Consider the following 24,126-nt stretch of genomic DNA (forward strand, 5'->3'; position numbering starts at 1 on the left):
GGAATATTGTTACCACCTTATGCAACAATGTTTCCACATGAAAATTTTCCTTAGATACATTTCCTTCAGCCCCCAGTCAAATCAAGACAAACTTGAAAATTATACTAGTAAATGGTAAGAAGCTTGACTCCATCTCCTAGTTTACCTTAGTGCCCTTACCTCCCTATTTCTTTAATGCAGCTTTTTGAACAAGCAAGCTACACTTAACTGCCTTAACTTTCTTCATGCCTGTTCACATGCCAACCCGTAAGAAGTTGCTTCTGCCGCCACTCTCCAACAATTGACCATTCTCCTTCTGATCACCCAAGACCACCTTACTGCTAAGCCCAAGCAGCTCAAACTGTTGACCACCCTTACTTATTGGAACTTTCTTCTCCCCTGTTTCCAGGACACTGCTCTCTTCTGATTCTCCTCCTCCTTTCATTCCTTCTCTTCTGCCCAGCTGGTCACTGGTATGTATGCTTAGGCTGGCATCCTCAGTTCTCTCCTTCTCAATCTATTTCTCTTCTTGGGTGATCTCATGTATTCTCATGGCTACAATTAATATTATGGTGATGATATTCAAATCTCTATCTTTAGTCAAGTGTCTCCTAGACACCAAATCCATAATTTCAATTGTCTTCCAGACAACTTCACTAGGACAGCCCTTGGGTACTCAACATGCAACAAAACATAACTCATTATCTTGCTCCAAAACCTGTTTGGCTTCCTATTACTCATCTTGGAAACTGGTAATCCCATCCACACATCTCCACAGTTAGAAACACTTTCCTTACCACCTCCCAAATCCAACATATAACCAGACCTCTTCTTTGTTCTCTTTAATCCAGACTTCTACATTCCCTTTTGAGGTATAATTCACATACAATGAAATGGAGAGTTCTCAAGCCATAGTTTGAAGAGTCTGGATAACTGGACATACCCATGTAAGCCATCCTCATAGCGGTCCACACACAACAGTTCCATTACCCCAGAAAGATCCATCATGCCTCTTCCTGGTAAATAACCTGCTCCCCTCGTCATACCCCCAGGCAATCCACTGTTTTTATTTCTTTCACCATAAATAGTTTTGCCCATTCTAGAATTTCATATAAATGGAAGCACACAGTGTATACTCCTTTGAGTCTGGTTTATTTCATTTAGGATGTTTTTGAGGTTCTTGCAATTTATCATTGTTTCTTGTTCTAAGACAGGCTTATGGAGCTGTCATTTACATACAATAAAATTCCCCCTTTTAAATTATAAAATTTGATGAGTTTTGACAAATGCATAGCTGTTTAACCAACCACCCCACAATCAAGACAGAACAATTCTATCACAGACGTTTCCCTGTGCCCCTCTGTAGGTTAATCCTCACTCCCCATCCATCCATCAGCAACCACTGAATCATACAGTATTTAGTTTTCTGAGTGGTTTCTTTCACTTAGCATTGTGTTTTTGAGACTTATTTATGTCATTACATGTGTGTCAGTAGTGTAGTTCATTCTTTTTACTGTTGAGTTGAATTCCATTTTACAGACATACCACAATTTGTTTTCACAGGTGATGGATTTATCTGGGTAGCTTCAAACTTTTGGCAATTATGAACAATGCTGGAATAAACATTTGTTAACAGGTATTTGTGTGAACATATGGTTTCATTTTTCTTGGGTAAATACCTACAAGTGGAACTGCTGGGTCAGTCTGTACATGGATATTATCACTGAAAACCTCTTATCCCCCGATCATTTCCCTAGCACTAGTCTCTCTGCACTGTAGTGCATTCTCCACATTGCCATGAGAATTATCTTTCTAAGATGTAAATCTAAGGCAGTAAATTGGCCCAGAAATAAGCACTGATGTCAGGTCAGTTCCCAGAAGATTTTAAATTAGATAGTTCTAATAATGCTGCACAGTATTCCCTTTGTTGTAATTCTGTCATATCAAGTTTTGAGTCACATCATGATAAAAGTTAAAGAAAATAATAATACCATTACTCCCCTGCTTGAGAAACTCCAGTGGCTGTCTGTTGTGTACAGGATGAATTTAAACACCTCTGTCCTTTAATATCATACCCCAATCTACTTCCATAATCTTCTCTCCTGCCACCCCATCCTATGTAGGCTACATCTAGTCCCGGTGGACTTGCCATTTCAAAAAATACCATATCCTTTCATAACACAATGTTTTGCCTATCATATTCCCTCCGCTAGGAATGGTTTTCTCTGGCTCCCCTAGGCATAGCTAATAACTCTTGGGTATTCCAAGGGCACCTGAGTCACTCTACTATTTGTACTGTCATTTATCACTTCTTGTCTGCTCCTCTCCATGACTTGAGGGCAGGAGCCATGTCCCTGTCATCATTCTATACCAAGCAGCTTAGGAAGTACACAAGAAGCAATCAAGAAATACTGAAAGAAAAACACGAGAAGGAAAAAGAGAAGGAAAAATTTTTTTAATGAAAACCACTGTACAACTCTTGAGAAAGAAAGAATAATGTACAGCTACTCACCCAAAATAACCCTGACTGCAAGGCTTAAAATATTCATAATAAAGCCACCAATCATAAAGACAAACAGAAATTCTTACTGATTTTTTCACAGTAAAACATATTAAGTACAAACTTGATAAAAGATGGTCTGGGGGGCAGAGCCAAGATGGTGGCATGAGTAGAGCAGTGGAAATCTCCTCCCAAAACCATATATATTTTTGAAAATTCAGCAAATACAACTATCCCTAAAAGAGAGACCAGAAGATACAGGACAACAGCAAGGCTACATCTACACCTGCGAGAACCCAGGGCCTGGCGAAGGGGGTAAGATACAAGCCGCGGCCAGACAGGACCCGAGTGCCCCTCACCCCAGTTCCTGGCAGGAGGAGAGGAGTCAGAGCAGGGAGGGAGAGGGAGCCCAGGACTGCTAAATACCCAGCCCTAGCCATCTGCACCAGGAGCACAGACACACAGTGCGTGGGGTGCTGAATACTAGGGAAATGGGACAGTAAAATCTGGGAGCGAGTCCCAACAGCCAGTGCCCCGGGGACAGAAAAAAGCGAGTGCTTTTTGAAAGACTTAAAGGGACAGGGACCCCACGGCTGGACGGAAGCGTCCCGGGACCCTTAGCCCAGCACCTAGGAATCCCGGGGAACTCCGGGCGCTGTAACCCCCTGGGCGGCAGTGAAGCTCGGAAGCCCCTCACAGGGATAAACAGCCTCCTGCCAGTTTCCCCTCTGACACCACTCCGCCATGGTGGAGCTGCAGCCTGAGGCAGCAGGGCAGAGCTTCTTCCACAGCGGCTGGGTAAGAATTAGAAACCCCGTCTGTGCACAGCTGCCCAGCACAAGCCACTAGGGATCGCTGTTATCCCAGGAGAGGAAGGCCACAAACCAGCAAGAAGGGACGTTCTCCCAGTGGACACATGCACCAGCTTCCCGCAACTACCTCTATTGCCATGAAAAGGCAGAAGAATTTGATACAGACCAGACTAACCCAGACATCCTCCCCTGAGAGGGAATCTGGGGAGATAGACCTAACTAATCTCCCTGAAAAAGAATTCAAAATAAAGGTCATAACCATGCTGATGGAGCTACAGAGAAATATGTAAGAGCTAAGGGATGATATCCAGAAGGAGATTACAGAAATGAAACAATCTCTGGAAGGATTTATAAGCAGAATGGATAAGACACAAGAGGCCATTAATGGAACAGAAATCAGAGAACAGGAACACACAGAATCTGATGCAGAGAGAGATAAAAGGATCTCCAGGAATGAATCAATATTAAGAGAACTGTGTGACCAATCCAAACAGAACAATATTCACATTATAGGGGTACCAGAAGAAGAGAGAGAAAAAGGGATAGAAAGTGTATTTGAAGAAATAATTGCTGAAACCTTCCCCAAACTGGGGGAGGAAATAATCGTTAGACCACAGAAGTACACAGAACTCCCAACAGAAGGGACCCAAGGAAGACAACACCAAGACACATAATAATTAAAATGGCAAAGATCAAGGACAAAGAGTTTTAAAGGCAGCTAGAGAGAGGAAAAAGGTCACCTACAAAGGAAAACCCATCAGGTTATCATCAGATTTCTCAACAGAAACCTCACAGGCCAGAAGAGAATGGCATGATATATTTAATGCAATGAAACAGAAGGGCCTCGAACCAAGAATACTGTATCCAGCATGATTATCATTTAAATATGAAGGAGGGATTAAACAATTGCCAGAAAAGCAAAAGTTGAGGGAATTTGCCTCCCACAAACCACCTCTACAGGGTATTTTAGAGGGATTGCTCTAGATGGGAGCACTCCTAAGGCTAAACAGATCTCACTAGAGAAAATAAAATCACAGCAAAGAAAGCAGACCAACCAAATACTAACTAAAGGCAAAAAATAAAATCAACTACCCACAAAAGCAGTTAAAGGAAGCACAAAAGAGCACTGAATAAAACACCCAACATATAAAGAATGGAGGAGGAGGAATAAGAAGGGAGAGAAATAAAGAATCACCAGACAGTGTCTATAATAGCTCAATAAGCGAGTGAAGTTAGGCAGTAAAATACTAAAGAAGCTAACCTTGAACCTTTGGTAACCATGAATCTAAAGCCTGCAATGGCAATAAGTACATATCTTTCAATAATTACCCTAAATGTAAATGGACTGAATGCACGAATCAAAAGGCACAGAGTGATAGAATGGATAAACAAGCAAGACCCATCCATATGCTCCTTACAAGAGACCCACCTCAAACCCAAAGACATGCACAGACTTAAAGTCAAGGGATGGAAAAAGATATTCCATGGAAACAACAGGGAGAAAAAAGCAGGTGTTGCAGTACTAGTATCAGACAAAATAGACTTCAAAACAAAGAAAGTAACAAGAGATAAAGAAGGACATTACATAATGAAAAAGGGCTCAGTCCAACAAGAGGATATAACCATTGTAAATATATATGCACCCAACACAGGAGCACCAGCACAGTGAAACAAAAACTAACAGAACTAAAGGAGGAAATAGAATGCAATGCATTCATTCTGGGAGACTTCAACACACCACTCACTCCAAAGGACAGATCCACCAGACAGAAAATAAGTAAGGACACAGAGGCACTAAACAACACACTAGAACAGATGGACCTAATAGACATCTATAGAACTCTACGTCCAAAAGCAACAGGATACACATTCTTCTCAAGTGCACATGGGACATTTTCCAGAATAGACCACATACTAGGCCACAAAAAGAGCCTCAGTAAATTCCAAAATACTGAAATTCTACCAACCAACTTTTCAGACCACAAAGGTATAAAACTAGAAATAAATTGTACAAAGAAAGCAAAAAGACTCACAAACACATGGAGGCTCAACAACATGCTCCTAAATAATCAATGGATCAACGACCAAATTAAAATGGAGATCCAGCAATATATGGAAACAAATGACAACAACAACACAAAGCCCCAACTTCTGTGCGATGCAGTGAAAGCAGTCTTAAGAGGAAAGTATATAGCAATCCAGGCATATTTAAAGAAGAAAGAACAATCCCAAATGAATAGTCTAACATCACAATTGTCTAAACTGGAAAAAAGAAGAAAAATGAGGCCTAAAACCAGCAGGAGGGACATAATAAAGATCAGAGAAGAAATAAATAAAATTGAGAAGAATAAAACAATAGAAAAAATCAGTGAAACCAAGAGCTGGTTCTTTGAGAAAATAAACAAAATAGATAAGCCTCTAGCCAGACTTATTAAGAGAAAGAGAGAATCAACACACATCAACAGAATCAGAAACAAGAAAGGAAAAATCACGACAGACCCCATAGACATACAAAGAATTATTAGAGAATACTATGAAGACCTATATGCTAACAAGCTAGAAAATCTAGAAGAAATGGACAACTTCTTAGAAAAATACAGCCTTCCAAGACTGACCAAGGAAGAAACACAAAATCTAAACAAACCAATTACCAGGAAAGAAATTGAAGAGGTAATCAAAAAACTACCCAAGAACAAAACCCCCGGGCCAGATGGATTTACCTCGGAATTTTATCAGACATACAGAGTAGACATAATACCCATTCTCCTTAAAGTTTTCCAAAAAAATAGAAGAGGACGGAATACTCCCAAACTCATTCTATGAAGCCAACATCACCCTAATACCAAAACCAGGCAAAGACCCCACCAAAAAAGAAAATTACAGACCAATATCTCTGATGAATGTAGATGCAAAAATACTTAACAAAATATTAGCAAACCGAATTCAAAAATACATCAAAAGGATCATACACCATGACCAAGTGGGATTCATCCCAGGCATGCAAGGATGGTACAACATTCAAAAATCCATCAACAACATCCACTACATCAGCAAAAAAGGACAAAAACCACATGATCATCTCCATAGATGCTGAAAAAGCATTCGACAAAATTCAACATCCACTCATGATAAAAACTCTCAACAAAATGGGTATACAGGGCAAGTACCTCAATATAATAAAGGCCATATATGATAAGCCCACAGTCAACATCGTACTGAACAGCGAGAAGCTGAAAGCTTTTCCTCTGAGATCGGGAACAAGACAGGGATGCCCACTCTCCACACTGTTATTCAACATAGTACTGGAGGTCCTAGCCACGGCAATTAGACAAAACAAAGAAATACAAGGAATCCAGATTGGTAAAGAAGAAGTTAAACTGTCACTATTTGCAGATGATATGATACTGTACATAAAAAACCCTAAAGACTCCACTCCAAAACTACTAGAACTGATATCGGAATACAGCAAAGTTGCAGGATACAAAATTAACACACAGAAATCTGTGGCTTTCCTATACACTAACAATGAACTAATAGAAAGAGAAATGAGGAAAACAATTCCATTCACAATTGCATCAAAAAGAATAAAATACCTAGGAATAAACCTAACCAAGGAGGTGAAAGACATAAACCCTGAAAACTATAAGACACTCTTAAGAGAAATTAAAGGACACTAGCAAATGGAAATTCATCCCATGCTCTTGGCTAGGAAGAATTAGTATCGTCAAAATGGCCATCCTGCCCAAAGCAATATACAGATTTGATGCAATCCCTATCAAATTACCAACAACATTCTTCAACGAACTGGAACAAATAGTTCAAAAATTCATATGGAAACACCAAAGACCCCGAAGAGCCAAAGCAATCCTGAGAAGGAAGAATAAAGTTGGGGGGGGATCTCGCTCCCCAACTTCAAGCTCTACTACAAAGCCACAGTAATCAAGACAATTCGGTACTGGCACAAGAACAGAGCCACAGACCAGTAGAACACAATAGAGACTCCAGACATTAACCTAAACATATATGATCAATTAATGTACGATAAAGGAGCCTTGGACATACAATGGGGAAATGACAGTCTCTTCAATAGAAGGTGCTGGCAAAACTGGACAGCTACATGTAAGAGAATGAAACTGGATCACTGTCTAACCCCATACACAAAAGTAAATTTGAAATGGATCAAAGACCTGAATATAAGCCATGAAACCATAAAACTCTTAAAAAAAACATAGGCAAAAATCTCTTGGACATAAACATGAGAGACTTCTTCATGAACATATCTCCCCAGGCAAGGGAAACAAAAGCAAAAATGAACAAGTAGGACTATATGAAGCTGAAAAGCTTCTGTACAGGAAAGGACACCATCAATAGAACAAAAACATACCCTACAGTATGGGAGAATATATTCATAAATGACAGATCTGCTAAAGGCTTGACATACAAAATATATAAAGAGCTCATGCACCTCAACAAACAAAAACCAAATATTCCAATTAAAAAATGGGCAGAGGAGTTGAACAGACAGTTCTCCAAAGAAGAAATTCAGATGGCCAACAGACACTGAAAAGATGCTCCACATTGCTAGTCATCAGAGAAATGCAAATTAAAACCACAATGAGATATCACCTCACACCAGTAAGGATCACCACCATCCAAAAGACAAACAACACGTGTTGGCGAGGTTGTGGAGAAAGGGGAACCCTCCTACACTGCTGGTGGGAATGTAAATTAATTCAACCATTGTGGAAAGCAGTATGGAGGTTCCTCAAAACACTCAAAATAGAAATACCATTTGACCCAGGAATTTCACTTCTAGGAATTTACCCTAAGAATGCAGCAGTCCAGTTTGAAAAAGACAGATGTACCCCTATGTTTATCACAGCACTATTTACAATAGCCAAGAAATGGAAGCAACCTAAATGTCCATCAGTAGATGAATGGATAAAGAAGATGTGGTACACATACACAATGGAATATTATTCAACCATAAGAAGAAATCAAATCCTACCATTTGCAACAACATGGATGGAGCTAGAAGGTATTATGCTCAGTAAAATAAGCCAGGCGGAGAAAGACAAGTATCAAATGATTTCACTCATATGTGGAGTATAAGAATAAAGAAAAACTGAAGGAACAAAACAGCAGCAGAATCACAGAACCCAAGAATGGACTAGCAGTTACCAAAGGGAAAGGGACTGGGGAGGATGGGTGGGAAGGGAGGGATAAGGGCAGGGAAAAAGAAAGGGCATTACAATTAGCATGTATAATTAGCATGTAGTGGGGGGCATGGGGAGGGCTGTGCAATACAGTGAAGAGAAGTAGTGATTCTACAGCATCTTACTACACTGATGGACAGTGACTATAATGGGGGGGGGTGTGGGACTTGGTGAAGGGGGGAGCCTAGTAAACATAATGTTCTTCATGTAATTGTAGATTAATGATAACAAAATATTTTTAAAAAAGATGGTATAGGAAGGGAGGAAAAAAATTTGATGGAGAAAATAATAATAGCCTCTCAAGGCCTAAGAGATTGCTAAACATGTCACACCACTAATTTCGGAATCAATCCACTAATCCTCCTCAAAAATGAAGTCCCAGCTGAGAATGCAATCCCAGAGGCAGTGGAGAGTGCTGACATGAACCAGTCCACACTGTCAGTTGAGTGCTATGGTATACAGGGAATTCTTTTCAACCTTGGCTTTCGATTTGAAAACCTAAGGAGGACTTCTTTATCTGGGCTCCAAAAGGAGAATTTGGAAAAAAGCAGATCGAGCGCCTACAAGAAAATGAGCTAAATAAAAGAAAAAGCCCAGAGCCAATCTGTTAACTAATCCAATAAATCAATATGGTATTTGGCTACCATATGCAAAGGCAGATTTGAAAAGGGTATCTAGGGCTAGGTGCTGTTGATTAGAGCAGAAAGACTGCCTTTTTCAAGCCTGATCTGATAGAAAGGATGATATCACTTTTCCTAAGATCCAGTTACAGGAGAGTAGAGGAGAACCCAGGATATTGGCATGGCAAAAGTGGTGGCCTCATCAGAACTTGCCTTTATGCGAGTGGAGAAAGAACAAGAGAGATCTGGCTCCCAAACTTGGCTTTGCCATTTATTAACTGCATGGCCTAAGACAAATTATTGAATCTTTCAGAATCTTTTTCCTTGTCTATAAAACATGAGTAATAAATACCAACAAAACTCTTAAGAGGACTAAAGGAAATAACCAATGGAGAGTGCTTGACAAACAGCAGGTACTTCCTGCTAAGTCACACCCACAGGAAACTTCCTTTCCCATCTAAATAGGAGCATGGGATGAACCAGTAAAAGAGACTATCTCAAAAAGCGAACTGTTTGATGATGACTTCCATTATTTTTTTGTTGGTGGTGGTCAAATAGTTTACATTATTGGAGAATGTGTGCTACCTGCTTTCATTCCTTGAAGAAGTATTTACGGACAGATTCCCATTAAGAATGCCAGCTTATGCTGCGAATGGTCTAGAATGATGGCAGTGAACGGCCAAATCAGCAATCAACAAAGGGGGGTGTCCCGGGCATGTACCTACACAAGCCAGTCTCATCAATCCTTCAAGTGGCATGACAGCTGATTCATATGACCCCAGGCTGCAGAGGACCAGGGTCATAGCCTGTCACTTCAGCCATTTTCACACACACAGATAAAACCACTGCCAGCAGCAGCATCTTTAAAGATAGCTAACATCCTGTTGTTTTTGGCTGCTTTTCTCCAACTGGTCAAAAAAGCTATTCTCATTGCCAGTTATTTCACAGTGCCAATTTCCTAAGCATACTTAAAGGGTTGCTGTTTAAGCATACATTGCACATGGTATCACAGTTTTACAATCTTGAAGGCAGTAAAAATTAGAGTGTCAAGAAATTCTTTGGGGGGAGAGGCATAAAAAATTCTATGAAGTCCTATGATCAAGATGACTTGGTTGCCAAAACTCATCTTCTGACTCCTGATCTCCAAGCTGAGTCTCTTTCATCTGAGTTCTTTCACTCTCTAGCTCTAGAACCCAGGGGTCTTAATTTCTCAGGGTCTCAATTTCTTTATACAGGTTAATGATTCTCAGGAGTCCCTTCCAGACATACAGATCTATGTGGAGGCATTAAATGGCTTAATTTAGTTTCAGGTAGTTTGTAGGACATTCCTAAGTCTATACTTAAATGATAATAACACAATGCAAATATATGTATAACCATTCCATGTAAAATTTGGTTTGAGAGGAACAAACTCTTATAACTCACCCCGTACACAAAGCATGAACTGAAAAAAAAAAAAGTTAAATGCATAAATAAACATATAAATGAGAATATTGAAAGCACCTAGAAACACAGTTGGACTTCACAGGTGGATGGGTAGGGAAAAAAAATCATAGGACAGAAACACTTAGATAATAATGGAATGCTTCTGGCCCACGATCAATAACATGAAAGGACAGAAACAACAACTAAAAGAATATAACAAACCCCATCACTGGACTGTTGGCTTCTTCTAAAAGCATCAATGCTCTGTTCAAGCCAAATTCTTTTGGGAAGCTCTCAATTCCTGTTTACTCTAAAACAAATAAAAAAAGAAAGAAAAAACCCAGCTTATTCCTTGTAAGTTAAACCCCAGGGGAAGTCAGAAGTCAGCAAGAGGCAAAGAGACTCACACAAATAAATACACACATGTACACAGAATCATATCTGACAGGGGGCCGTTAATGAAGAATCCAAAATCCCAGGGCTGACAGGAAGGGGAAGTAGAACCGCAAAAGCCAAGAAGACAGTCAACTTCAAAAACTCCAGATGCACTCACTTCATTAAAATTGAACACAAGCAGGGAGGGGAGAAAGGAGACCCATGACTCATGAATGGAGTCAGGGGTGATTTGACTGAGTCAGAGACAATCACTGCTTATTTCACATCAGAATTTCTATTGCCATTAAATTCAAGAAATTCTTAAGTTTCCAAAGACAATCAGGTACTAACACAAAACAGAAAAGGAAACTTTCAGAAAATCTTGTGATGCTTTCTAGAACAAAGGTTTTTATACCAAGAAATCAAGAGCCAAGTACATGTGGGAAAGAAACTTTTATTTATTTTTTTACTCTAATATGCTTTCTGAAGTTGGAGTTATAGATCCTGCACCCCCTCCTCAGTTTAAAGTAATTGTTGGAGGTCTGGGCCCTTACCAAACCAAATCTATTGAGAAGCCCATTGTCAGTTCCCCAAAGGCAATTAAAGCCAACTACCAATAATTCCTCCAACAAACATTTCTTCAACATCCTCTAAGAGCAGAAAAATGCCGCTATATATGGAAGGGCAGAAACTAGAAAGTCATTGGCACTGTCTCCAAAGAGCTTTCAGTCCAGTAGGGAAGACAGACACATAAATGGGTACCAGATGACAAGCGGGTACCATTACAGATTGTGAATGGAGGGCTGGGAGTGGGAGAGGCTGACTCGGACTGGAAGACTTAGGAAAAACTTCACTAAAGTGATACTTGACCTCATCTTCAAAAAATGTCAGTAATCTGGTAGGTAGAGTAACATGAGAAAGGTACTTTGCACACAAGATCAAGCAGGGGCAAGGCAAAGAGTTAAGAAAGGATGTGGGAGGTCAAGGGAGATGGGGAAAGGTTTGGCTGAGCAGAAACAGGGTGAGAGGAAGGGGAGAGACAGTGACTACCGAGAATTCAAGAAGATAAACTCAGAGGACTGGGGAAGTGTAGGTGATAACAAAACATCACAATACAATAGGAAATTACTATTCCATTGTACTCTTTTGCTATTGTGTTGTGATGTTTTGTTTCCACATATATTTCCCCAGTCATCTCTGAGCAGTGTGAGAGAGGAGCCAGACACAGCAGGGCACTTTGTTAAGCAAGGATTCCTAGAAGAGACAAAGTCAAGCGGAGTCTTAGAATATAAACAGCAGTGTGCAAGGTGTGCAAGGCAAACAGGAGGAGTGCTTCCTGGTTGGACAGGAGAATTTACACGAAGCACAGGCAGGGAATGCTCAGTGGTATGATTGGATTATAAGGTGTTAGAGGGGACACGGAATTCTAGAAAAGTCAGCTGGGGTCAGATACTTAGAAGCCTTTAAGTCATACCAAATTTCTATTTACTAGCATAAGCCCAAGGAGCCATTTAAGGGTTTTAGAAGATACAAACATATTTGCATTTAAAAAGGTACCACAAACTCCTCTTTTCCTATATAATTTTAGGTCCTGGCTTATCTACAATCTTCTATTCAGAGTCCCAACACATCCCTTTGTTTAGTGCCCCTCAAGTACTGTTATGATTAGCCACTAAAGAGATCAAGAATTATAATGTGTAATTATAAAAATAACCAAAAAAATTTTATGGCGGACAAATGGAGAGGCAGATGCCATGCCAAGTGCTTTGCATACATCATGTCATGTGATCTTTATGGTACTTTTAGGAGGTAGGACCATCATTACCGCATTTCATAGTTACAGAAACAGGATTAGAGAAACTTTGCTGAAAATAAGAAAACTAGTAAGAGGTGCAAATGGGTTTTGACCTTGTTCTGTATGCCTCTAAATTCCATGTTCTTTGCTCTCCTGTTACCCTACCTCCTAAGCAAGCCATGACTCTTGTATCCTTACTACAGTATTATTTTAATGACCCTCCCATCAATGACCTCAGGGAGTTTTACAAACAAGCCTAACAGCTACTGAAAACCTATGGGACTTTAGGGACACTTACATTGTCAATCACTAAAGACTTCTCATTTGCACGGAAAGCAAAGGCATGCGGGCACCCTTGGTCCTACAGTCACAGCTAGTGGGTCAGTAGGCAACAGCCTTCCTGATCCAGTAGTTGTGAATGGTTTCTTACGCCTTCTCTGTGTAATCAGAGAATTAGGGGTGGGAGGGATGGGGAAGGAAGGAGAAAGAGGAGGAGAAGAAAAGAAGACAAGTGGGAGGGGGAGGAACCCATTAGAAAAAAGACTACAACAAAAAGGAGGAGTCATTGGAAAACGGGAGAAAGCACATACTGGTACCAGCCAGAGCTTCCTGGAACAGTTCCCAGTCTGGCTGCCAAAGAGCTCTGGAATATATTTGTTAAAGCTGGATTCCTGTACAGTCTGTTGCAGACTTTCTCTGATTGCACTCGGACAAAGAGACCCATGCTTTAGTTCCAATCTCTGCTTCCCACACAGAAAGCTAGTTAGTCCTCAGGGAACCTCCAACTAAGCTCATGACTGGCCTCTTAGTAGGATCTTCATATGCTCCATGAGCTTAAAAAGAAATAGTTTACTGTGTACCTCTTACTACTGCAGAATCACTAAGCCTCTCTATTCCAGGATCCCATCCCAACTTCCCAAGGCCTTTTTACAAAACATGTTAAGCTCTGTGAGTCTCCTTACCAAAACAACTGCTGCGATGAGGAACAAAAGTTTTACAGGCTGTAGCAATAGCTAGTTCAGCAGAGATTATAGTCTTAATGATCAGGTCTTCCACATGGGCCATCAGTGCTACAGAAAAAAAAAAAGAAAGAAAGAAGGAAGAAACTATCATACATGGGTTAGAAGGACGAGATTGCAGAACACAATACAATCATAAAAACATGTGTGTACATTCAGAAAAGCTTCTATGTGGCAGTCTTGCAAATGGGTACTCTAGGAGAAGGCAGATCTGTGAATAGGGCAACACAGTCAAGGATGTAGGTGCTCGGGGGTGTATTCAAGTGGCCTCCTATGAAAAAAGACAGACACAAAAGAAAAGAAACCTACTTCCCCCTTCTCACTCCTCTCCTATCACCCTTCCTTTTGTGGACTGAGCAGGGCCTTTTGGCTCACTTCCCATTCTGCTCAAGGCTCTCAGCAACAGTGTCCAGCTTGACACCAAACGACACAACCTATTCTCCAACTCAGCAACATAAATGAGAGGTAACAGAAAAATTTGAGCTCAGGGCCAATATGGAGACAACTTATTATATAAAATGACAATATTTTAGTTAGCAGTTCAACATTCAAGAAGGATAAATTCATTAAAGATCAAAGGAAAAAGTTATGTCTTCCAAACCAGAAACAAGAAATGAGATCTGGGGGGTCATGGAAAGTCTGTTCTCCATCTTGTAAAGCGCAGAAAAAATTAACACCAAGAACAATGACCCCATTATTCATCTCAGCAACACCATTACAATCAGAGAGAACTACTCCTGGTAACAGACAATGGTAAAGTTATACCAAGAAGAGATGTCAAAAAGGAAAAACCCTTGGTACTCACCAGTTGTATCTCTGCCTTCTTGTTTCAGATATCTAAGCATAGCACTCATGCTCCATTTGTTCCCATAATCCTCCACTTCTGGATCATCACAACTAAAACAAATCAATGGGTCAAGGTCACATATGCAACTAGGCCTGGCTATAGAAACAAGATTTTTCACAAATAGTCTTCTTGTCCTTTGAAGACTTCAGAAAAGCATTCCCTTTGCTGACTTCCACTCCCCCACTTTTCCTAGATCCTTTCTGTCACATATCCCTTTGTACCAATTTCTTCCACTGAAATGAAAATGGATTTAGCTTTGCTTCTTGGGGGGGTGCGGAGAGAAGGTGGCAAATTCTTCCTTAACCAAACAATTATGCATCATGAAAGAGTGGAAGAAATGTGTGAAAGAATGTCAACAAATTTTAGAGTGGTTACAATACATTAATGGATCAAAATGTTTGGGCGTACAAACCTAGCCTTTGAGGTAAATGTCTCATGAACCCACAAAACAACTTCTGATGCCACTTTCCAGCCAGAAGTGAGTCTGGATGGGCTAAGTGAGCTAATCCAGAGTAGCATTTTAATGAGCTGGCCCAGCAAAGAACTGCTTTAGCGTCTGAAGCGTGCTCCCTCCTCTCTGGTGGTAAACACAGCTTTTTTTGGCCACCTTTTGAGGTATTACTGAAGGGAGAATGTGCTAGAGCAATAGCAAGTGATGAAGTCACACCACCACTACAGCAGCAAACCCGCAACCGGAGTCGACTCACCTTCATGACGGCTGGAAGGGCCATGCAATCTGGAGCTTGGGTTCTGCAGCTGCCCCCTCATTCCCTACCACCACCCACCACTGACCAGATGCATCTTTGCTCCTCTTCCAAAGTGAAGGATATGATATATCTCTGACCAATTCCAAACCCTCATCCCACGACCCTCAATGAAATCTACATAGCTTCAGTAAAGATGCTGCCACTTCCAGATTCCTTTCTTCCCTTGGACCTTCTAGGCACCTATTTTTAGTCTTAGTAGAAAGTAACTGTTTGGGTTTCTTTTTTATTTTTCCACTTTCTGGTGAAATTATCAGGATGAAAGAAAACAGAGGAGAAAGACTATTTCCACACAGTTGGGTTGGTACTCCCTTCCAGTAAATCATTTCCTGAAATGGCCTCATTTCTTTCTTTACTTACTTTATTTCTAACTTTTTTTCTTCCCCATCATACAAGCATTTAGTTCAGAACAATTTAGGAAATACGTAAAAGCATAGAGAAGAAACTAGAAATCACCCACCTATAATCCCATCAACTACAGTTAAACTGTTAAAATTTCATATATCCTTCTAGTTTCCATTTTCCCCCTTCCGCAAAAATAAAAGTTTGAATTATATTTTAAAGGAAACTAAATTACATGTAGTGTCTGGTAACTGAGTTTTCCACCTGACAATGTAGAGTCATGAGAATCCTTCTCTCTGACCTTATGTACACATCCTTCATTATTTCTTAAGGTTAAGTTCCTAGAAATGGAATTGCTGGGTCAAAGGGTACAAATATTTTTAGAGCTTTTGATACATTTTGCCAAGTGCTGAAATGGCCTCATTTCTTCACTTCTAAAAAGTTCCACATGCCTATTAAATTCCCACCCCTGAGCTAAGGGAGGGAAGACAATGAGAAAGATGAAACGTGGGAAGGCATATTTAGTAGAGAAAGGGGACACTGTAACTGGGCAAGCAATGGAGAAGCAGCAGCAGATATGCCTCAAAACTATGTCAAACGACTCTGAAGCCTTCCGTAAATTAGATGGATATACATGTCAAGTTTTCCTCCAGTGCACATGGTGACTTTGCACTTCCATAACACCCACGCCTGAGACTGACTTCTCCGGCTCCCAGCTCAGACGCAGCCAGTACCTGACATAGTCTCCACTCTTCTTATTCACGCTGTAGTTTGTCAGGTGCATGAACTGGTTCCTAATGTTCTTGGTTCCTTGATCATACCGCACAGTTGCAAACCTGATAGAAAGGACACAGGTAAAATGCCAGGAATGGGGTTTCCAAGAAATGTAGTCAAGAACTCCGAAAGAGATATTAATAAAGGGAGGATGACATCATTAGTAAATACTGAGTACTTAGTAAGTGCCAACTCGCCAACTCTCATGCTTAGTGTTTCATATATACTATCACATTTAACTCAATCCTTAAGGCAATTCTGTGAATATCCAATTTTTAAAAATAGATATGAAAACTAAAATATGACTAGTAAGATTAAGTAACTTGCCCCAAATCACACTCAAAACCTATGTTCTTAGCCACAGGATGCTGCTTATCTTCTATAGAGTGATAGGAAGGATAAAAAACAAAAATAGAGTTAACCACAACATGGGAAATTGTGTGCAGGATGTCAAGAAACACCCACTGGGTGCCTGTACAGTGCCTGTATTATAGCACTTAACATGTGCTTAATATTCTCCAAGGAAAAAAGAACAACAGAACAATGCACAGAACTCACAACCACAAAGATAACAGAACTGATCTATAAAGTTCATGATATGGAAACAATAATGGCAGCATTGACAGCAGACAAAGCCTATGTCTGCAGAACAGCATAAATATGAGCAACATACAGGGACTAATTCCTGAATTTGGAATGAAGGCAAAAGACAGAGGGATTTAACATGGAGCCCACTGAAAACAGGGCAGCAATGTGATATCCTGGACTACAGTCAAAAGAAGACTTAAGTATAAAATATATATACCGCTGAAGGAAGTAACCAGGGAAAGAAAACTTTCCAGTGATGCTCTACATCAACAAAAGGACACTTGAGTCGAATGGTCATGGTAAATATCAGCCTCTGTTTACATACCTCTATAACCATATCACCCTTCACTAAAGTGGTTTTCCCAAGAGGCACTTCAAGTGTGTGAAAAAAAATCCTGGAAAGCCGCAAGTTTATTTTCATATGATTTACAAATTATTTACATATGCTTACTCAGACTATGAAGTCAACATGAATTTTTACCACATTAAAGGACAGCTTTAAAATTTTTTTCCTCTTCTCTATTTCTTCTCACCCACCCACTATCTCCACTCCCTAATTCCCTGCACTGGAAATACAGAAGAGCCAAAGAAGAAAAAAAATGAACACCCACCCCCCACCAGCCAACTCAACAAAAAGGAAAAAACCCAAATTAAATAAACAAACATGAGATCAGGAAGAAGGATGTGGACAAAGAGAAAAGAGAAAATGTTGACCAGGTATATGTGGCTAAGGACAAGAGTGTGATGAGCATTCTGTCTATGCATGAGAGGGACCTCAAATTTTCTAGAAACTTCTAGTAGTTATCACTTAACTTCTAGCCAGGTCACTCCATGGTGAGTAAATCTTGCCTATATATCCAAATGTTCCTTCCACAGAGATACTCCAAGCAAGTAGGAGTATCATTCTTTGAATTCTTGTGAAATGCTAAGGGAGCCCACGCTGGCCCACAGACACGGCCTATCTCAGACATGACCTCACAGTGACATACCTCCTGCCATCCTCTCCTCAAAAGAATAATGATTTAGAGGGAGGGGAAAGGTTCTGCTTCGGAGAAAGAGGTTTTCCATCTTTCCTAAATATGAGTACCTGATCTAAGATGGTCAACAACATGAGACTGACAAAAACCTGGTGGTTAACTGTAACCCAATGCATTTGTCATTCCTATGCTCCTTTTTTCAATAGGCCTGTGCCTGTCAAAAATAAGCTTTCTTCTCCCTAATCTTCCTTTTTGCTAGAGAATTTATATTTTGAACATTAGCTTGGACAAGCTTATTAACATCAAAGAGTGGGTTTCGATAAGAGCATAAGCAGCAGCAAGAAGTGAGAATTAGAGAAAACAACAAAAAATTCAAGCTCAATGGAAAAATTACCCAAAGGGCTGCACTCTTTATTTCACTGAGCCCAGCAGGATATGTAGAAGACCACGTAGAGGAAAAGTAGTTGCTATGCTCATTTTCCTCCTAATCCAGGGAGGTATTACAGTTCTCACAAAAATCCATATCAAACAGACCATATTCATCTCTGGATCACCATTTTTCAACATTTTCTTTTTATGGTCTAGACCAGAGGTCACATTAGTTTCAGATCTAGCCTATTACCAAGTTCAGATTAACCCGCAAAGGTATTTTTTTAAAACTTGAATTATTGGCCAACATTTAAACATTCTTCCCAGCGGCCCAGCGAAAACTAGGGTCCATGTGAGGAAGATGGTGGACAGGATGGAAAGGCAGCCCAGAGACTCTACAAGGAGGTTATCCAAGCAGGGTGGCGGCCAGTATTTAAAATTTTGACCTCTTTGTGGGGTCAAAGTCCACACAAGAAGGGTATCTGAGTAAGGCGCTGGCCTGGGAGGTCAGGAGATTGGCTACATACAAGGGAACTGAGTAAACAAATGAATATGTTGAAGATAATGGGAGTCAGATTTCTCACTGTTGGAAAAGAGAGATGAAAAATATGGAAGGGAAAAGGCTAGAATGAACCCTGTAGTTCTGAACTAGAATTGGAGGTATTAGATGAACTCCTCCTTTTCACTATAGGGATATAGAGATAGAAATAAATACAGGTAAATGTGTATGTGCAAGTACATACACACAGTTCCTAGGTCTATCCATTGCCAGGACCTGAGAACACAGACACACCTGAACAATGAGCACCTCTAGCACCTGGATCTTGATTTCTAAACACTATTCTCCATTAAAAACAACCCACACTCCTAGGAGAGAATGGTTGATGCCAGGGCTGGGGCAAAGGGAAAACAAGACGAACCTGAAACATTTTGTGCTCAAAAATGAAGGGAAAGTTGAAGGGACATAAGAGCCAGCTTAAAAGGGCTCCCTTGGCCAAATCTGGGACAATGTAAGCATCAAAATAAATCATGGTACTATAGGATTATAGCCCATTAAATAAGATAGGAATTCTTAAATCCACATTGGTATAAACAAACAAATAAATAAATAAATGGAAAGAAGAGGAAGTTCTTCCTTGAAATAAAATGCCAAATAATAAAAATTAAAAGGAATAATGGAATTAGAAAATCATCATTCAGCAACCATCATAGCAGTAATTCATTCAGAAAAGAAACACCAATGGATATTAAAATTGTTGATTAAAAATGAGATGAGGATTGAGATTTTTACATGGTCTCAAAGTATCTCCTCATAAGATACTGAAGTAACTTTACAGGGGAAAAATGTGGCAGACACCACCTTAATCAAGTGGTCAAACACCACTCAAAAGTTATCAGGTGCCATAAGATACAATGCAGTGAGAATCCAGCATCACTTCTGTGGCATTCTGGCCAAAATACATTACCTGAGTCTAATCATAAGAAAATATCAGACAAACCGAGGGACAGTCTATAAAATGACTGTCCTATAATCTTCAAAAGTGCTACGGTCATGAAACCAAAGGAAGACTGAGGAAATGTTCCAGACTGAAGGAGACTAAAGAGACATAACTAAATATAACATGCAGATCCTGGATCGGATCCTTTTTGTTACAAAAATATTATTTGGACAATTGGCAAAATTTGAATGCAAGTCTCTAGATGAAAGGTAAAAGGCAAATCTTCATACTGTTTTTATAGCTTTCCTATATGTGTGAAATGGCTTCAAAATTAAGTCTAAAAACAAAGGTAAGTTTCTTAATAAAAATTCTAGATTTCAGCCTCTCTCCAAAAACCAGAAGATCTGGCAATACCAGGTGTCTTAGTCCATTTGGGCTGCTATAATAAAAAATACCATAAAGTGTGCAGCTTTTAGACAAGAGAAATTTATTTCTCACAGTTCAGGAGTCCAAGATCAAGATGCAGATAGATGGCACCTTCTTGCTGTGTCCTCAAATGGTGGAAGGGGTGAGGAATCTCTCTGGGTTCTTTTTTACAAAAGGGCCATTCATGAGGGCTCTAACCTCATCACTTAATCACCCCTCAGGCCACACCTCTTAATACCATCACCTTGGGGGTTAGGATATCAACAGATGAACTTGCGGGGGACACAGACATTCAGACCCTAATACCAGCAAGTATCAGTGACTTGCTAGCACTGAATACTTAATGCCCTTTATGTGGGACATGTTATCACCAGTTCTCTAGTCTCCACCTGGCCTGCTTCTTCAGTGAATGTCCTTGAAGGCATTGAAGTTTGTGACTGTTTAGACCTTCACATATCAAATTTCAACTTACGTAGGTCTGAAACCTTCAACACAATATATATATTTTTAATTGAAGTATCATTGACATACAGCATAATAGTTTCAGGTGTATAACATGGTCATTCGACCTGTAATATGCACTACAAAATGCTCACTATGCTAAGTGTAGTTATCCTCTGCAACCGTACCAACTTACTATATTATTGACTATATTTCCTATGCTGTGCCCTTCATCCCCATGACTTATTTATTTTATAACTGGAAGCTTGTACCTCTTCATCCCCTTCACCTGTTTCACCTATCCCCTAACTACCCACCATAATTTATTTATTAGAAACAACCCGAAAGAGCTGATTCTCTGTTATGTACCCCCAGCACAAAGTTTGTAAGTACTTATCTTAACACATACTGAAATTTACGTGATGAACTGAGTCTTGAACCTTCCTCTTAATGAAATCAAGATTTAGGAAAAGCTCTCACGACAGAATTTCATAGCCTTGACTTTAAAGCCAAAAAAAAGAGGAGGGCTCCACTTTCTTTGCCAAATCTGAAATGCTAGGTACTATTTTGCAGCCTGATGAATACAGAACTATATGCCCTTTATTTTTTTTAACCACACTGAAACATATATGGAGTATCTTTAGTCTAACAATAAATTCTTAAAAGCTACATTTCCTTTTTGCTGTCTAAAGCTTCTCATGAGAATCAAGACAATGGTAATAATCTGTCTAAAATTCTTGAGTGTCTGTGTGAAGGAAGGATTCTGGTGTTAGACATATAGTAAGTAGGTGCTTGATAAGGACTACAGGAAGCTGTACCGAGTTACTTTTCCAGCCACTTCACCAACAAGGAAATAAAATGGGAAGGAAAGCACAGAGAGTCATTGGGATCTTTTAAATTCTTCTTCCTCAACCAAAAACTATTTTGTTCTTCTAACATGAGGACACCTTGGTCAGAGTCACAGATAGCCCAGAGGCAGGACAATTGCTCTCCCCGCCCCCACTTTGATTCTTACATTCACTACAAACCTACATGCAGAGGGAAGAGGCCAGTCCTGAAGATACCCTGGCTGTGGCACGTGAGTTATCTTTAGCAGGTGTAGCCATTCAAAGCCAGAAAAGCCTAGAGGATGAAGAGACAGCACCTCAGGCAGCTGTGCCAGGAGCCACCGGGTTTCATCCTCGCCTGACCCAGAAAAAGCTTAGGGAAGAGAACAAGAGGCCCAAGAGCTCTCTGATCTGCTGTCAACCAGCTGCAGCCGGGAGACTGCCCAAGTGCTGCAGTGACTAGGCAGCGCCTTACAGAGCCGTCTGGGAGGGGATTACCAGCCTGATCCCCTGTCTTTAGAGCCAGAAATGACTCAAACCTCACAAACAGCAAAGGCCTGCCAGGGAGGGTGACAATGAGGCTGGAGAGGGTTTACTACCCCTTGTTGGTGTCTCTTCCCCGCCTCTTGCTGCTGCGGCAGATTCTGGACAGTGTGCAGCCTGTGAGGTAATCTAAATTCCTTGGCAACCAACAAGTACCTGAATTCCTTCAAAACCGCAGGAATCCAGCAGAGAAAAGGTAAATATCCCTGCGGAGCCAGTGTTAATTAGCAAGGAAGGCTACTGAAGAAGGAATGGGGGGTGGGGAGGGAGGGAAAGCCTTGCACACACTTTGGGGTCTTCTGAATTTCCACTGAGCAATACGGCTGAGACAGAAAAAAGGCAGGCCCTGCCGGGGACCTCAGGGTCCTCCCTCCACCTCCACGGTGTGGGTGGAGCTCTCCCAGGTCCCTGGATGGGCATCTTCATTTCCCCGGCGTTGCTAGAGCTACCTACCTTGGGTCTTTGACAATGCATTTGGTTTTTAGCTCAATTTTTTTTTAACTTTTTATTTTTCCTGTTTCAGTGAACATTTGGCTATTAGCTCCGTCTCAAAAAGGCCTCGTCAAATCATTCAGACCACATATTGGATCCACCTAAAACTGTAAAATCCAGGACAAAGTCTTTTTGGATTCTACCTCTGAGAGGAAAAAGAATCTACACCATTTTGGTAGAGGACGATACCCCTTTCTGGATACTGGGTGTCCCCTGCTGGTGCAAAGTAGCAACATACCCATAAAACTCAAAAGTTGGGTGGACCTCTGGGGCAAAACGCTGGACCCCAAATACCAGAAAGAATTTTTTTAAACGTCTCAATATTTTGTCCACATGTAAGGAAAATAAGAGTTTTCCTACTTCCTATGTTAATAAAACAACAAAGACACTGAAATTACTAATCTAGAAAGCAACTATTTAAGAGGTCCTCTTCTTTAGGAAGTTTAAGAAGGTAAAGAATTTACACAAAATATTTATTTCATAAAACTGTCTTCTGAAATGAACTTCATCTTTCTGTCACCTAAGTATTAATTTAAGGACCAAAACAGAAGTGAAACAGGAACAGACACTTCTTTTCTAAAGAAAGAAACCAATTATATTTGCTGCCAGTTCTGTCTCTTTAGGAAAGACCATGGTTTTCCTTGTTGAGCATCAAAATAAAATGGCCTAGTGATATCATCCCAAACTGATTATCTTCAGTAACGTCTACATAAAACACACTTGATCCAAGATTACAAGAGGCTGCAGATCTGGAGGGGCTACAGACTATTGTTGAACGTAGTGACACAGTTGAGTGGATTCTGAGGATTAAAAAGAAGCAGATGAATGCCAAGATACACAGTGAGTTAAGACACAGGAACTTGGGCACATGGAAGTTATTGTGCGGAGCCATGTACCCTCGTGGGACTCTGGCTAATAGCCTGTCATGATGTACAGTCCTTTTGTAAAGTTTTTATATCCACCTATATTGGTCTGAAGGCCCTGAAAATTCACATTTTTTTTTGTCCTGAGTTTTTAAAAAGCTATTTTCCAAATTATTCTGACAAAAAGCATCCTTTTTAAGATACATACATACTTGGTTCCTGCTGAAGACAAGAAAATAGAGTTAGTCACTTCAGGGGATTTTAACTTCCAGTAGCAAAAGCACTTGCATATCTGTAGTAAATTCTATAATAAGAACTAGTATTGCTCTCATTTCATGTCTGAACCACTGAGGTCTTAAAACCAAGCTAAATTTTACCAACAGAGAGGGCTACTAATATCGTAGGTGTAATGTCTTTGGAATAATATGCAAAACATGCTGGTATGACATCTTTAAGAAACAGGGAGTGTAACCCTAAAGTCTTTTTCCCATGTGAGAGGTCCATTGTGTTACAGGGCATAATGAGTCCTGAGAGGGTCACAGGAGACAAGTGTGGGTGAATATGAGGGAAGGAGAACGGAGAGGCTCGCCACACACAAGAGGGTAAGTTCACACCTCAAATTACAAAATGGAGACCCCTCAGCACTGGATACAGCCAAGCAGAAGTAAGGAGTATATTTTACCTTCCTTTTCT

The 24,126-nt window shown here is 40.3% G+C and overlaps 1 protein-coding gene across 18 annotated transcripts in view; it reads right to left on the reverse strand.

Annotated features, from left to right (window-relative positions):
* The window catches only part of TTLL5 (tubulin tyrosine ligase like 5), a 414,761-nt gene that overhangs the window by 351,329 nt on the left and 39,306 nt on the right, over positions 1-24,126 (reverse strand). For all 18 annotated transcript variants that reach the window (XM_073242102.1, XM_073242099.1, XM_073242106.1 and 15 more), the window contains 3 exons: positions 16,429-16,530; positions 14,547-14,638; positions 13,685-13,792 (listed from right to left, as the gene is read on the reverse strand). In XM_073242102.1, coding sequence (XP_073098203.1) covers positions 13,685-13,792; positions 14,547-14,638; positions 16,429-16,530 — 302 coding nt within the window. The remainder of the gene's footprint in view (positions 1-13,684; positions 13,793-14,546; positions 14,639-16,428; positions 16,531-24,126) is intronic.

This window comes from Manis javanica, chromosome 8 (assembly GCF_040802235.1).
Source record: "Manis javanica isolate MJ-LG chromosome 8, MJ_LKY, whole genome shotgun sequence".
Classification (NCBI taxonomy): domain Eukaryota; kingdom Metazoa; phylum Chordata; class Mammalia; order Pholidota; family Manidae; genus Manis; species Manis javanica.